General features: G+C 52.0%; 3 protein-coding genes across 3 annotated transcripts; 2 read left to right on the top strand and 1 right to left on the bottom strand.

Moving 5' to 3' along the window:
• Positions 1 to 210: 210 nt before the first annotated feature.
• On the bottom strand, positions 211 to 4,094 carry N7481_009355 (uncharacterized protein; the record flags this gene model as incomplete). Its single annotated transcript, XM_057268574.1, has 6 exons — positions 211 to 288; positions 336 to 2,885; positions 2,933 to 3,399; positions 3,462 to 3,657; positions 3,710 to 3,760; positions 3,819 to 4,094. The coding sequence occupies 6 exons, from the start codon at positions 4,092 to 4,094 to the stop codon at positions 211 to 213; spliced, it is 3,618 nt and encodes a 1,205-aa protein (XP_057119251.1).
• A 477-nt stretch (positions 4,095 to 4,571) lies between these two features.
• On the top strand, positions 4,572 to 7,841 carry rat1 (5'-3' exoribonculease Dhp1; the record flags this gene model as incomplete). The annotated part of the gene is made up of 6 exons (XM_057268573.1): positions 4,572 to 4,878; positions 4,966 to 5,246; positions 5,300 to 5,425; positions 5,487 to 6,351; positions 6,389 to 7,286; positions 7,337 to 7,841. The coding sequence occupies 6 exons, from the start codon at positions 4,572 to 4,574 to the stop codon at positions 7,839 to 7,841; spliced, it is 2,982 nt and encodes a 993-aa protein (XP_057119250.1).
• Positions 7,842 to 8,751: 910 nt separating this feature from the next.
• On the top strand, positions 8,752 to 13,634 carry N7481_009353 (pentafunctional protein ARO1; the record flags this gene model as incomplete). The annotated part of the gene is made up of 3 exons (XM_057268572.1): positions 8,752 to 13,431; positions 13,484 to 13,528; positions 13,605 to 13,634. The coding sequence occupies 3 exons, from the start codon at positions 8,752 to 8,754 to the stop codon at positions 13,632 to 13,634; spliced, it is 4,755 nt and encodes a 1,584-aa protein (XP_057119249.1).
• Positions 13,635 to 13,803: the final 169 nt, after the last annotated feature.

Here is a 13,803-nt window from a genome sequence, read left to right as displayed (position 1 = left end):
CCCTCCCCGCTCACCGCCTCCTATTTCTGGCAACATATACAAGCTGTTGTATGAGTCGATCACTAGAGGTACCACAATGCACATAATGTAGCAAACATTCAGATTTTATAATGGTATACACATGTAAAGCAGCGTTCAAGCAGAGGAAGAAATGGTATTTCGAAATTGACAAGTCGGGCTTCGCTATACACGGATTGAACACAGAACCATCTACTCGTCTCCACTCTCCTCGTCGTCTTCATCATCCTCGTCCTCTGAAATGTCTTGGCCAAGGTCCTTGAGTCGTTGCTAGACGATGTTAGACAATTCTCCACATGTAATGATAGTAACCATACCTTATCCTCGCTCCGTTTAGCCTCCAGATCGCCAAATACAATCAGCAGGTCGTCCAATTCCGTCTGGGTGGCTTGACGGGCCTCCTCCTTCTCCCTGGCCTCTGACTGAGCTTGTTCAAGCTTGGCCTGCGCATCTTTCAGGTCCTGGGTGGCCTTTTGGGCTTGCGACTCAACTTCCTGCGCCTTGCGTTCAGCGTCAGCAGTACGTGTCTCGAGCGCAGACAATTTCGATGAGAATTCTCCCTTGGCAGTCTTGAGTTCTTGGGCGGCTTTCTGCTGTGCCTTCTCGAGATCTGCACGCAAAGTCTCAATGGTCTTCTTGAGATCTCCCGCTTCGGATTTTTGCTGGCCCTTTGCAGACTGTATATCCTTATTGGACTTTTGCTTAGCGCTGTCTAGGTCCGATCGCAAGGTTTCGATGGTCTTCTTGAGCTCAGTTGATTCAGATTCCTGTTGTGCCTTAGCGGTCTCGAGTGATTGGGCGGCATTTTTCTTCTCTTTTTCGAGATCCGATTCTAGAGATTTCATCGTCTTCTTGAGCTCAGCAGTTTCGGAATCCTGTTGTCCCTTGGCGGTCTTAACTGATTGAGCGGCGTTTTTCTTCTCTTTGTCGAGGTCTGATTCTAAAGATTTGATCTTCTTCTGAAGCCCAGCTGCGTCAGATTCCTGCTTGCCCTTTTCCGCTTCAAGGCCCTTTGAGATACCCTGAGACTTTTCCAAGTCTGACCGCAGCTTTTCGATGGTCTTTTTGAGATCAGCAGTCTCTGCATCATGCAGCCCCTTGGCAGCTTCGAGGCTCTCGGTGGACTTTTGTACCCTGTCAAGATCAGACTGCAGGGTCTGCCGAGCCTTTTTAAGGTCAGCAGTCTCGGCGTCATGTTCGGACTTGACGGCGGCCAGTTGTGACTCCAGTATCTCAATCGAAGCTCGGAGGCCGGCAGTCTCGGTCTGATGTTGACTGTTGGCCGAAGAAAGAGTGGCTTCTAAGCCCTGGAGCTTTTGGTGTAGATCGGAAATTTGAGCAGCATGGCTGTCTTTGGATTGACTGATCGTCGATTCCCGTTCCTCGATGGCCCTCTTCAGGTGCGCGACCTCGCCTGCATATTTATCGTTAAGCTTTGAGATATCTCCCTCCAAGCCACGGATCGTCTTCTGCAAACCAGCAACTTCTTGTTCGTGGTGCGATTTCACCTTCGCGCTCTTTTTTTCGTACTCCGCTGAAGCTTGTTTCAGCTGGTTGTCGATGGCACGTAATTGTTCGCTATGCTGCTTGAGAAGTTCGTTCTTCGATTGCTTGTGCTGTTCATCCACTCTAGATAGCTCTTGCGCATGCGCGTATCGAAGAGACTGTTGGGATTGCTGGGACTTGGACGCCTCCATTGACCCTGATTCCTTCGATTTGCGGTGATCCGATTGCTCCTGTTCAAGCTTCCGCTGAACATTAACGAGGTCCGACTCCAGCTGCTGGACTGTTTGGCTCCGGTCATCCAATTCCGCACGTAGACTGTCGACGAGCTCACGGGAGACACCTTTCTCAACACCGTTGGCAACGACCGAGATTTCGAATCCGGGTTCACGGTCGATGGCCCGCAGCAACCGGCTGAAGTTGTCCTTGAGGAATTCCACAAAAGAACGATCAAAGAAGACCTCAGGGAGCCCACCTTCGACTTGCCCAGCGGAGGTCTGGGGTAAAACTTCAAAGTCGCGAACCAAAGGGCATTCCCGCAGTTTAGTGATTTTGTCAATATATTGCTCTCTCCCAAGTTGCTCGAGAAGCAGTTTATGCAATGTGACTCTGGGGATAGGGGAATCTTTGGTAGAAAATTCATAGATGATTCCCAAGAGAACAGTACAGAGTCCCGGCATTATCTTACTGGGCGCTCTCTGGTGCTTTATCTCTTGCAAAAGGGTCTGGATGCTGCTTCCTTCCACGAGCAGGTCATTCACAACATCTGGGTCTTCGAAAAGCCAACCGCAGAGTAACATCAGATAGCCAACAGTGATGCGTTCATCATCGCCACGTTGCAAACCTGTAATCAAGTTTCCAATCACAGTCTGAACACTGGTGACAACCTCTTCGCCACTCTCAGCATCGCCCTCGGTCACTTTCATGGCAGTGGTCTTTGCCTCATTGTCGTCGAATAGCAAATGGAACATCAAAACAGAAGCCATCCAGACTTGGTACGGGTCGGCGTTTCCTCGTGATTCGGGTGCTATGAGCAATACTGAAAGGATGTTCGGAATTCGATCCTGTCCGCTTTCGTGTCCTTCAATTGCACGCCTGAGGACATGCATCCGGATTCCAGGGTGATGAGCGAAGAAAGCCTTCATACATTCGCACGCTGCGAGGCGGGCATCTAACATGCTGTTGGGCGAGGGCTGAAGACTGAGCTTTAGGAAAGCCTCAATGACATTGATACGTTCTGGCTCCGCATGTCCGTTGGCAGCTTTGTCGTCCCGCGAGCGAGATCCCCATGAAACCTCAATGTCCCCGAACCTCTCCTGCAAGGGCGAGTTCCCTCGAATGAGATCGGCACAAGTCGAGAGGGCCTAGATGGGTTAGCAAAGCATGAAAATGATGCCCACGCAAGTCTTACCTTTGATGTAACATTGACGCTGAATTTCTGGCCAAACGCTATACTGAGGACCTGCTCCGTAACACCATGCTGCCAGAAAGCTGTTTGATTGGCGGGTGTCCCAACACCACCACGAACCAGAAATAGCTGAATGATCGCCAATAGACCCCAAACATTCTTCTCTCGATGGACGAGGGCCCATGCTGGCGCAGGTTCGTCGGCACTCTCCATTTCTTGTTCGCAATCGGAGAGAAGCTTCGTCAACTTCTTCACACAGCCAGTCTCACGAAAGAATGACTGGTTCGAAACGTTGAATCTCAGTAGATGAGCGAGCAAGGATAGACAATCCTCAACCACTTCTGTTCCATGGGTCAAAGTGCCCTCCGCTTCGATCAACGAAAAAAGGATTTCGAATGCATTTTCGAATGCCACCAGCTTTTGTAGTTCTTCCGAGGCGGGGGTTAGGGCGATAAGGAGGAGGAGGGCCTCTGACAGATACGGTTGTTAGCTTCTTCTGGTCGACAAGGAATTAATACAATAGGATCCATACCGTTTCTGACAGGCTCTCTCGTGTCTGTAAGTACATTGACAAGCCGGGAAATTCCCAATGGCGCCGTAAATATGCATTCTTGTGTTCGCTCGGGTCTGGCGCTGCTGATATGGGACATCAATTGCAATGAATATAGTCGAGAATAGAAGTCTCTGGTTTCGAGGAGATCTAGAAGGATCGTGATATTGTCTTGTCGCTGTCTCCATTGTGAGCATAGGTCTCGGGTAGGTATGCACACAGTGCCTTACCTGGGTGAATTCGTCCGCTAGCCAAAGAGCTATTTCATCTGATGCTTCGGGCTATATGCACAGTGATTAGCATACCTATATGACTTTCAATGCTCTAAATTGCACCCACGCTATTCTCATCAGGATTAAAGAGCATCAGTAGGGTCTCAAGGACCACTTTGGTGGTCTCGACATCCTCGCCATCATTGCGAAGACTACTGATCAATGACCGTAGGCCTCCGGAGGCTACTGACGCGGGATAGAGCTTCGCAAAGCTTCTCAGACCTTGGATAGCAGCCCGCCGATCCTCCAACAAAGTTGCACTCTGCAGTCTGTTACTGAGCACCTCGATTGTGTCCGTAGCCGTTTGTTTGGCCGGAGCTTGCGATTCAAGAATTCGAAACATCGCAGCTAGCTCGTAATCTCATGGTCACCTCCGACCGAGGTAGAAACCAATAGGCATCGAAGAGTGAAGAACAAGAACGTAAAAAGGTGGACGCCCCGAGGGCAGAGAACTGATTGCAGTAAAGCTGTCCTCCCGACGATGACCAAAGGGGGTTAAAGGCCGGAATCGCTCAAAGTCTCCCGACCGCCCGGAAACAATTCACCTTCGCCGCAGAGACTTTTTGGTCTCTCTCTCGCAACCTCCCCAACTTGCGCCGCAATTTCCTTGACGAGGGGCCTACTTTTTCTTTGATCCGATTTCGCAAGTCGTCGAGAGTCGCTGCGATCCCGGTTTCCAACTCACAGTCTCTCTGTGAACTACAGACATTCAGTGCGCGTCAGCTTACCTATCGCGTCTGCAAGATACCGCATTCGAGCGCAACGCCAATTTTGACAATTTGACAAGACTTTACGCTTAATCTGCAGTCGCATCGTCAATATGGGTGTCCCCGCGCTGTTCCGATGGCTTTCCAACAAGTACCCCAAGATCATCTCCTCGGTGATTGAGGAGCTTCCGCAAGAGGTGGATGGAGAGCCGATTCCAGTCGATACTACGCGCCCAAACCCCAACGGCGAGGAAATGGACAACCTTTACCTCGATATGAACGGCATCGTTCATCCATGTACCCATCCGGAGGGACGCCCGCCCCCCGCGAACGAGCAAGAGATGATGCTAGAGGTCTTCAGATATACTGATCGAGTGGTCAATATGGTCCGTCCGAGAAAGCTCCTCATGATCGCTATCGGTAAGTGCAAATCCAGACTTCACGCAAGTCTATTTAATTACATACTTGGAGTCTGATGTATACTAACATACTATTTTTTCTACTTAGATGGTGTTGCTCCCCGAGCCAAGATGAACCAGCAGCGTGCGCGCCGCTTCCGGTCCGCCCAAGAAGCTAGAGAAAACGACGAGAAGAAAGAAGAGCTCCAAAAGTTGCTTGCTAGGCAAAATGCCAAGAAGGGCGGCGACCCAGTCCTCCAGGAGGAGGTGATTCAGAAAACCTGGGATAGCAACGTCATTACACCGGGAACACCGTTCATGAACATCCTCGCCGCATCATTACGTTATTGGATCGCCTATAAGCTCAACACTGACCCAGCTTGGGAGAAGGTAAGACGATTCATTACGTCCCAACTCGGTATCATGCATTCTAACGATCTTAGATGAAAATCATCATCTCAGATGCTACTGTTCCTGGAGAAGGTGAGCACAAGATTATGGAATTCGTGCGCTCGCAGCGTGCATCACCGGAGCATGACCCAAACACCCGTCATGTCTTCTATGGCCTGGTAAGCCTCACTTACTGTCACAAACACATATATCTGCAAAATACTGATTTTGAATTACTAGGATGCCGATCTTATCATGTTGGGTCTGGCGACTCATGAACCTCATTTCCGAATTCTCCGTGAGGACGTGTTCTTCCAAGAGTCAAAGCCCCGGACATGTAGGCTGTGTGGACAGCCTGGACATAAGGCCGAGGAATGTACCGGCAAAGCAAAGGAGAAGAGTGGAGAATTCGATGAAAAGCAACATGCTGCACCGCTCAAGCCTTTTATTTGGCTTCACGTTTCGGTTTTGAGAGAATATCTGGCCGCTGAAATGCATGTCCCTCAGCAGCCGTTCCCGTTCGACATTGAGCGCGCGCTCGATGACTGGGTTTTCATGTGTTTCTTCGTCGGAAACGATTTCTTGCCGCATCTGCCCTCCTTGGATATTCGTGAGAACGGCATAGACACTCTCATCGCTATTTGGCGTGACAATATTCCTGCTATGGGAGGCTATCTCACCCAGGATGGACACGTCGACCTGAAAAGGGCCCAGCTCATTTTGGCAGGATTAGCCAAACAAGAGAGTGCGATTTTCGCTCGTCGTCGTCAGGCAGATGAAAGAAAGCAGGCCAACGACAGGAGGCGCAAAGAACAAGACCAAGCTCGGAATCAAGAGCGTGCCAGCAAGCGGAGACGCAGCTCCCCACCGCATGATAATGCGCCGGGTAACCGCTCCCGTGGTGGTGCTGGCAGCGTCGATGATGCTCCCCCCGCAGCCCTGGAGCTGATCACTCCTGCCCGAGGACATCTGACCAAGGAGAACAGAGAGATGACTCAAAGCATGGTCGGTAACCGTGGAAATGTCTACCGTGCCAATATGGAGAACAAAAGTGCTGCTGCTGTCTTGAAGAGCAAACTCATGAAGGGCCCTCAAAACGAAACTAGTACCGAGGAGGCTTTGAGCACCCCCCCAAACCGAAGAAGCATCGAATGGCAATGAGGAGCCAACATCTCCATCGGTTCTTGGAAAACGAAAGACTGGTGGTGCCGACGAACAGGACGGAGAAGCTGGAACCCCGGGCAGAGACTCCCCTCCTCCACCCCCTCCTAAGAAGAAGGAGGATGAGATGCCAGAGGATACCGTTCGCCTCTGGGAGCCCGGATTTGCCGATCGCTACTACGAGCAGAAATTCGGCGTCGATCCTGAGGACCACGAGTTCCGCCACAAGGTTGCTCGCGCTTATGCCGAAGGTCTCGCTTGGGTTCTGCTATACTATTTCCAGGGCTGCCCTTCTTGGACCTGGTATTACCCATATCACTATGCCCCATTTGCCTCGGACTTCGTGGACATTGCCGATATGGATCTCAGCTTCGACAAGGGCAAGCCGTTTAAGCCGTTTGAGCAGCTGATGGGTGTCCTGCCGGCATCATCTAACCATGCCCTACCCGAGGTATTCCACGACCTCATGAGCGATCCGAACAGTGAGATCATTGATTTCTACCCCGAGGATTTCCCATTGGATCTAAACGGCAAGAAGTTTGCTTGGCAGGGTGTGATCTTGCTTCCTTTCATTGATGAGAAACGCCTACTTGCTGCCATGGAGAAGAAATACCCCCTTCTTTCTGATGATGAACGTCACCGCAACACTCATGGTACAGAAGTGCTTTTGTTGTCAGACCAACATCCGCTTTATCAAGACCTCGTCGGCAACTTCTACTCCAAGAAGCCCGGTCCTGCAGAGTACAACTTGAACATGCGGGTGAGTGAGGGCTTGGCTGGTATTGTCGAGCGTAGTGAGACATATATTCCCCATGGCTCCCTGGTGTCTGACCTGGAGGAATATGGCATGCCGAGCCTCGATGATGATCGAACACTCACGTAAGTATTTTTCCACTCTCACTATGATCGGATCACTAACAAATTGACAGCGTCGATTATACCATCCCGAAATCTGAACACGTTCACAAATCTATGCTGCTTCGAGGCGTGAAGTTTGCTACACCCATGCTGAACTCGGCCGATGTACGTGCCGTCAAGGGCCGAGCCCAAAACTCCGGTCGCTCCTTCGGTGGCGCACCATTCAGGGGAGGCGGCCGCGGTGGACGGATGGACTACGGATCGGACCGCGGAGGAAACCAAGGAGGGCCCGGCCGTCCCAACCCATTTGCGGCCCATCTCGATCCCCGTTTCATTCCCGGCCAACAAAATAACATGGCTCCGGGATGGGTTCCCCCTGGACAAGGCGGTGGTGACTACTCGAGAGGACCACCCGGACCCCCACGTGGTGGCATGTCCAACCAGTATGGATATAACCAGGGTTACCAGCAGGATCACTATGGACATGGACATGGTGGACACCGCGGTGGCTACCGTGGCGGCGGCGGTGGTGGTGGCCGATACCGTGGAAACCGGGGCGGAGGTGGCCACTACTAGTAGCGATAGCTGATGAGACGGGGAGTTTTTCTCGTTCTATCACACGGCGCTACAACATGATATGTACCTCATAACATCTTCGTGACTGGATAGGGGGGAGTTTTGAGGAGAATTGGCGTTTGGTCTTTCTTTCTTCTGCAAGATGTACAAAAAATGAAATCACACGACCATAAGATGTTTATTCGCTTCGCATTCGATTCAGGTTCCTTTTTCCAACTTGAAGGTTCTTTCTAGTATTTGTATTTTTTTGGCTTCCTGCATCTCATGCAATAGATCCTGCAAAGATGTGGGAGGTAGTACTAGTAGCTCACCAATGGGGGAAGTATATGTATTCGGAGGGTTTTAAAATAGTGACAGGTTCGGCCACGCATACGCGAGGGGTGGTCAATGAATGACGATCAGCGACGAGCCAAGCTGAGGAATCACAAAAAGCAAGTCAAAAACAAACAATATTACAGAGTAGTACTCCATATGTCTCTACTAGTAATAGTGGATGTGATGTGGTAGTGGCTCAGCTGGACTGACTCACCGAAGGCGGTCAGAGAGAACTGCCGCGAGATCGGAGGGGAAAGAATTATTGACTCAGTCACAAGTCACAGTCATAGTCATTACTTCCAAGCATCTTCCTGGCTGGTTGCGTTTTGCCAGGTCTTACGCTGACTCTCGGTGCAGAAGTCCCAGGTACGTTCTCTGGCTCATCTCTGCGGCTGAGAGCTGGCATTCAATTCCTCCTTGGTGCGCCTTGCATACAATCGCTAGCTTCAACTTCGATTGTGGGGGAGGAATCAGCCCAACTCCCCGAAGACCCCCCCCTCCCTCCAAAAAGAGCCAAACACTAAGATTCACAGAATGAATTGAGCAGGAAACTGGAATTGCACATATCGAAACCACACAGTTCCTGTCCATCATCATGACCGAACCCATCAAGATCAGTATCTTGGGTCGGGAGAGCATCGTCGCGGATTTTGGCCTGTGGCGCAACTATGTGGCCCAGGACCTGATCACCGGCCTGCCCTCCACGACTTATGTCCTCATTACCGATACCAACCTCGGATCCATCTATACCCCAAGCTTTCAAAAAGCATTCGAAACCACCGCCGCCTCAGTCAACCCAGCCCCGCGCCTGTTGGTCTACAATGCCGCACCCGGTGAGAGCTCGAAGTCCCGCCAGACTAAAGCCGACATTGAAGATTGGATGTTGAGCCAAAACCCGCCATGTGGTCGCGATACTGTCGTTATTGCCCTGGGCGGAGGAGTGATTGGTGATTTGACTGGTTTCATTGCCGCGACCTACATGCGTGGGGTTCGCTTTGTGCAAGTCCCCACCACCCTCCTCGCCATGGTGGATTCCTCAATTGGAGGTAAAACAGCCATTGATACGCCGCTAGGTAAGAACTTGATCGGTTCCATCTGGCAACCGTCAAGGATTTACATTGATCTCGAATTTTTGGAGACCCTTCCCGTCCGAGAATTCATCAATGGCATGGCCGAAGTTATCAAGACCGCCGCCATCTCAAGCGAGGAAGAATTCACTGCACTCGAAGATAATGCGGACCTGATCCTCAATGCTGTGCGTGGCGAGGCTAAGCCTGGCCAAGGCCGCTTTGATGGCATTCGTGATATCCTGAAGGCCAGAATTCTGGCATCTGCCCGCCACAAGGCCTTTGTTGTCTCCGCAGATGAGCGTGAAGGTGGTCTCCGCAATCTTCTGAACTGGGGACACTCAATTGGCCATGCCATTGAAGCTATTCTTACCCCACAGATCCTCCACGGCGAGTGTGTTGCCATTGGTATGGTCAAGGAGGCCGAGCTTGCCCGACACCTGGGCATCCTGAAGGGTGTTGCCGTGGCCCGTGTTGTCAAGTGCATCTCCGCCTACGGCCTTCCCACTTCCATGAAGGACGCTCGAGTGAGGAAATTGACAGCTGGCAAGCATTGCTCAGTGGATCAACTGCTCTTCAATATGGCCCTGGACAAGAAGAACGACGGACCCAAGAAGAAGATCGTTCTTCTGTCAGCGATTGGACGCACCCACGAGCCCAAGGCTAGTGTTGTTGCCAACGAAGATATCGGTGTTGTTCTGGCACCTAGCGTCGAGGTACACCCCGGCGTCCCCAAGACTCTTAATGTGACCTGCTCGCCTCCCGGATCTAAGAGTATCTCCAACCGCGCTCTTGTTCTCGCCGCATTGGGCTCGGGCACCTGTCGTATCAAGAACCTTCTGCACTCCGATGACACTGAGGTTATGTTGAACGCCCTGGAGCGACTGGGAGCAGCCACTTTCTCCTGGGAAGAGGAGGGCGAAGTTCTTGTCGTCAACGGCATGGGAGGTAATATCACGGCCAGTCCGTCTCCCTTGTACTTGGGCAACGCTGGAACCGCTTCCCGTTTCTTGACAACTGTTGCTACCCTTGCTACCCCGAGCACCGTTGACTCCAGCATCCTTACCGGTAACAACCGAATGAAGCAAAGGCCCATCGGCGACCTTGTTGATGCCCTGACCGTCAACGGCGCTAGTGTCGAGTATATGGAGAGCAAGGGCAGCCTGCCCCTTAAAATTGGAGCTTCCGGTGGCTTCGCCGGAGGTAGTATTAATCTTGCCGCGAAGGTTTCTTCGCAGTACGTCTCTTCACTGCTTATGTGTGCTCCCTATGCCAAGGAGCCTGTGACTCTGAAGCTGGTCGGAGGCAAGCCCATCTCCCAGCCCTACATTGACATGACCACCGCCATGATGCGCTCTTTCGGCATTGACGTGAAGAAGTCCACCACCGAGGAACACACCTACCACATTCCCCAAGGCCACTATGTCAACCCTGCCGAATATGTTGTCGAGAGTGATGCAAGCTCTGCGACTTATCCGCTTGCCATTGCAGCCATCAGCGGTACCACTTGCACTGTTCCGAACATTGGCTCTAAGTCTCTTCAGGGTGATGCTCGTTTTGCCGTTGATGTCTTAAGGCCGATGGGCTGCACCGTTGAGCAAACCGATTACTCCACCACCGTCACTGGTCCGGCTAGCGGCATTCTTCGGCCGCTGCCCAACGTGGACATGGAGCCTATGACTGATGCTTTCCTAACTGCCTCTGTTCTCGCCGCTGTCGCCCGTGGCGATGGCTCAAACCACACCACCCGTATCTACGGAATTGCCAACCAGCGCGTCAAAGAGTGTAACCGAATCAAGGCTATGAAGGATGAGCTTGCGAAGTACGGTGTTGTCTGCCGTGAACACGACGATGGTATCGAGATCGACGGCATTGAGCGATCTACCCTCCGCCAACCCGCCGGAGGCGTTTTCTGTTACGACGACCACCGTGTCGCCTTCAGCTTCAGTGTCTTGTCACTTGTGGCTCCCAAGTCTACTCTCATCCTCGAGAAGGAGTGCGTTGGAAAGACATGGCCCGGCTGGTGGGACGCTATGAAGCAACTTTTCGGTGTCAAACTTGACGGCAAGGAGCTGAGTGAAGAGGAGCTTGCTACCTCCACAGAGGAGGAGAAAGCCAGTGCTTCCGTCTTCATCATTGGCATGCGTGGCGCTGGAAAGACTACTGCCGGAAACTGGGTTGGATCAAGCCTCGACCGACCTTTCATTGATCTTGATACCGAGTTAGAAACGACCGAGGGAATCACCATTCCGGAGATGATCAAACAGCGTGGCTGGCAAGGATTTCGCGATGCGGAGCTTGCCGTGCTTCAGCGTGCTATGAAAGACCGACCTACCGGCTATGTTTTCGCCTGCGGTGGCGGTGTAGTTGAGATGCCCGAGGCCCGTAAACTCCTCGCTGACTATCACAAGAACAAGGGTAATGTTCTCCTTATTATGCGTGATATCAAGCAAGTCATGGATTTCCTCCAGGTTGACAAGCTTCGTCCTGCCTATGTGGAGGATATGATGGGAGTATGGCTGCGTCGCAAGCCCTGGTTCCAAGAATGCAGCAACATTCAGTACTACAGCCAACACTCCAACAACACAGAGCTTGCCTTGGCTTCAGAAGACTTCCAGCGCTTCATGCGGGTTGTCACCGGCCGACAAGATAACCTCAACATTATCAAGAAGAAGAAGCACTCTTTCTTCGCCTCCTTGACTCTGCCCGACTTGCGTCAATGTGGTGATATCCTCAGCGAGGCCTGTATCGGCTCTGATGCCGTGGAACTGCGGGTCGATCTTTTGAAGGATCCGGCTTCGGATAACGATATCCCCTCCGTGGATTTTGTTGCTGAGCAAATGTCTTTCCTCCGTCGCCGTGTTACGATTCCCCTCATTTTCACCATCCGTACCAAGAGCCAGGGTGGTCGCTTCCCCGATGATGCCCATGAAGCTGCCGCGCAGCTATACCGTCTGGCGTTCCGCTCGGGATGCGAGTTTGTTGATCTTGAGATTGCTTTCCCCGATGAGCTTCTCCGTTCTGTCTCTGAGATGAAGGGCCACTCGAAGATTATTGCCTCTCACCACGACCCTCAAGGCAAGCTGTCGTGGTCCAACATGTCTTGGATTCCATCTTACAATCGTGCACTGGAGTATGGTGATATTATCAAGCTGGTTGGCGTCGCCAACACCCTGGATGACAACACCGCTCTGCGGAAATTCAAGAACTGGGCTGAGGAGGCTCACGAAACTCCATTGATCGCCATCAACATGGGTGACACTGGCCAGCTCAGTCGCATCCTGAACGGTTTCATGACACCCGTCTCCCACCCTAGCCTTCCTTTCAAGGCTGCTCCCGGCCAACTCTCTGCGACTGAAATCCGCAGGGGTCTGTCGCTCATGGGTGAGATTAAGGCTAAGAAGTTCGCCATCTTCGGTTCGCCTGTCTCTGGCTCACGCTCCCCCGCGCTCCACAACACCCTCTTCGGCGAGATGGGCCTTCCCCACAGCTACGGCCGCCTAGAGACCACCAATGTTGAGGACGTCAAGGAATTTATCCACGCTCCCGACTTTGGCGGTGCCTCTGTGACCATCCCTTTGAAGCTAGACATCATGCCGCTCCTGGACGAGGTTGCCCAGGAGGCCGAGATTATCGGCGCCGTCAACACTATTGTCCCTGTCGCCAACGGCAATGCGGCCCCTCGTCTAGTTGGCTACAACACTGACTGGCAAGGAATGGTTCAGTCTCTGCGTAACGATGGTGTCTACGGCTCCAACGGTACCGAGAGTGCCGTGGTTGTCGGTGGTGGTGGTACCGCTCGCGCTGCCATCTTCGCCCTACACCACATGGGCTTCTCCCCCATTTACGTTATCGGTCGTACTGCCAGCAAGCTCGAGGGCATGGTTTCGACTTTCCCCACCAGCTACAACATCCGCATTGTTGACAACTACAGCCAGCTAGACACTATGCCCCAAGTCGCCATCGGTACTATCCCTGCCGATAAGCCCATCGACCCAATGATGCGTGAAACTCTCTGCCAGATGTTCGAGCGTGCCCAGCAGGTCGACGGCACCGTCATTGGCAAGTCCGCTGAGGGCCAGTCGCCCCGTGTTCTTCTCGAGATGGCCTACAAGCCTTCGGTAACCGCGCTGATGCAGCTCGCTTCCGACTCGGGCTGGAAGACAATCCCTGGACTTGAGGTTCTTACTGGCCAGGGCGTTAATCAGGTATGTATTCGACAATGGCTCTTTGAGTAAATGGATTACTAACTTCTTGTAGTTCATTCACTGGACCGGAATCACTCCTCTGTACCACGTCGCCCGAGTAAGTCATGCCTCGAACCTCCTTTTTCATGATTTGAAATTTCACCCGATTGTTCTAATACTAACCTCGTCTTAAGGCTGCTGTTATGGGTGATGGTTCTGCCTAAATCGTACGATTGCCTTTCGGTATCAATGCAATTCCGTATTTTACAGACGGTTCCCTCTCCAAAAAGGATTTGAAAAAGTTGCTCGTCTCGGTTCACTCCGTACTTATGTTTCAGATGATATGCAGATTTTCTTTATATATGGTTACGATAAATAGCATTGATTTTGGTC

Source organism: Penicillium waksmanii (assembly GCF_028829765.1).
Source record: "Penicillium waksmanii strain IBT 27052 chromosome Unknown utg000008l:1.0-5622682.0:1.0-5626561.0, whole genome shotgun sequence".
NCBI lineage: Eukaryota > Fungi > Ascomycota > Eurotiomycetes > Eurotiales > Aspergillaceae > Penicillium > Penicillium waksmanii.
This window is presented reverse-complemented; position numbering and strand designations above follow the sequence as displayed.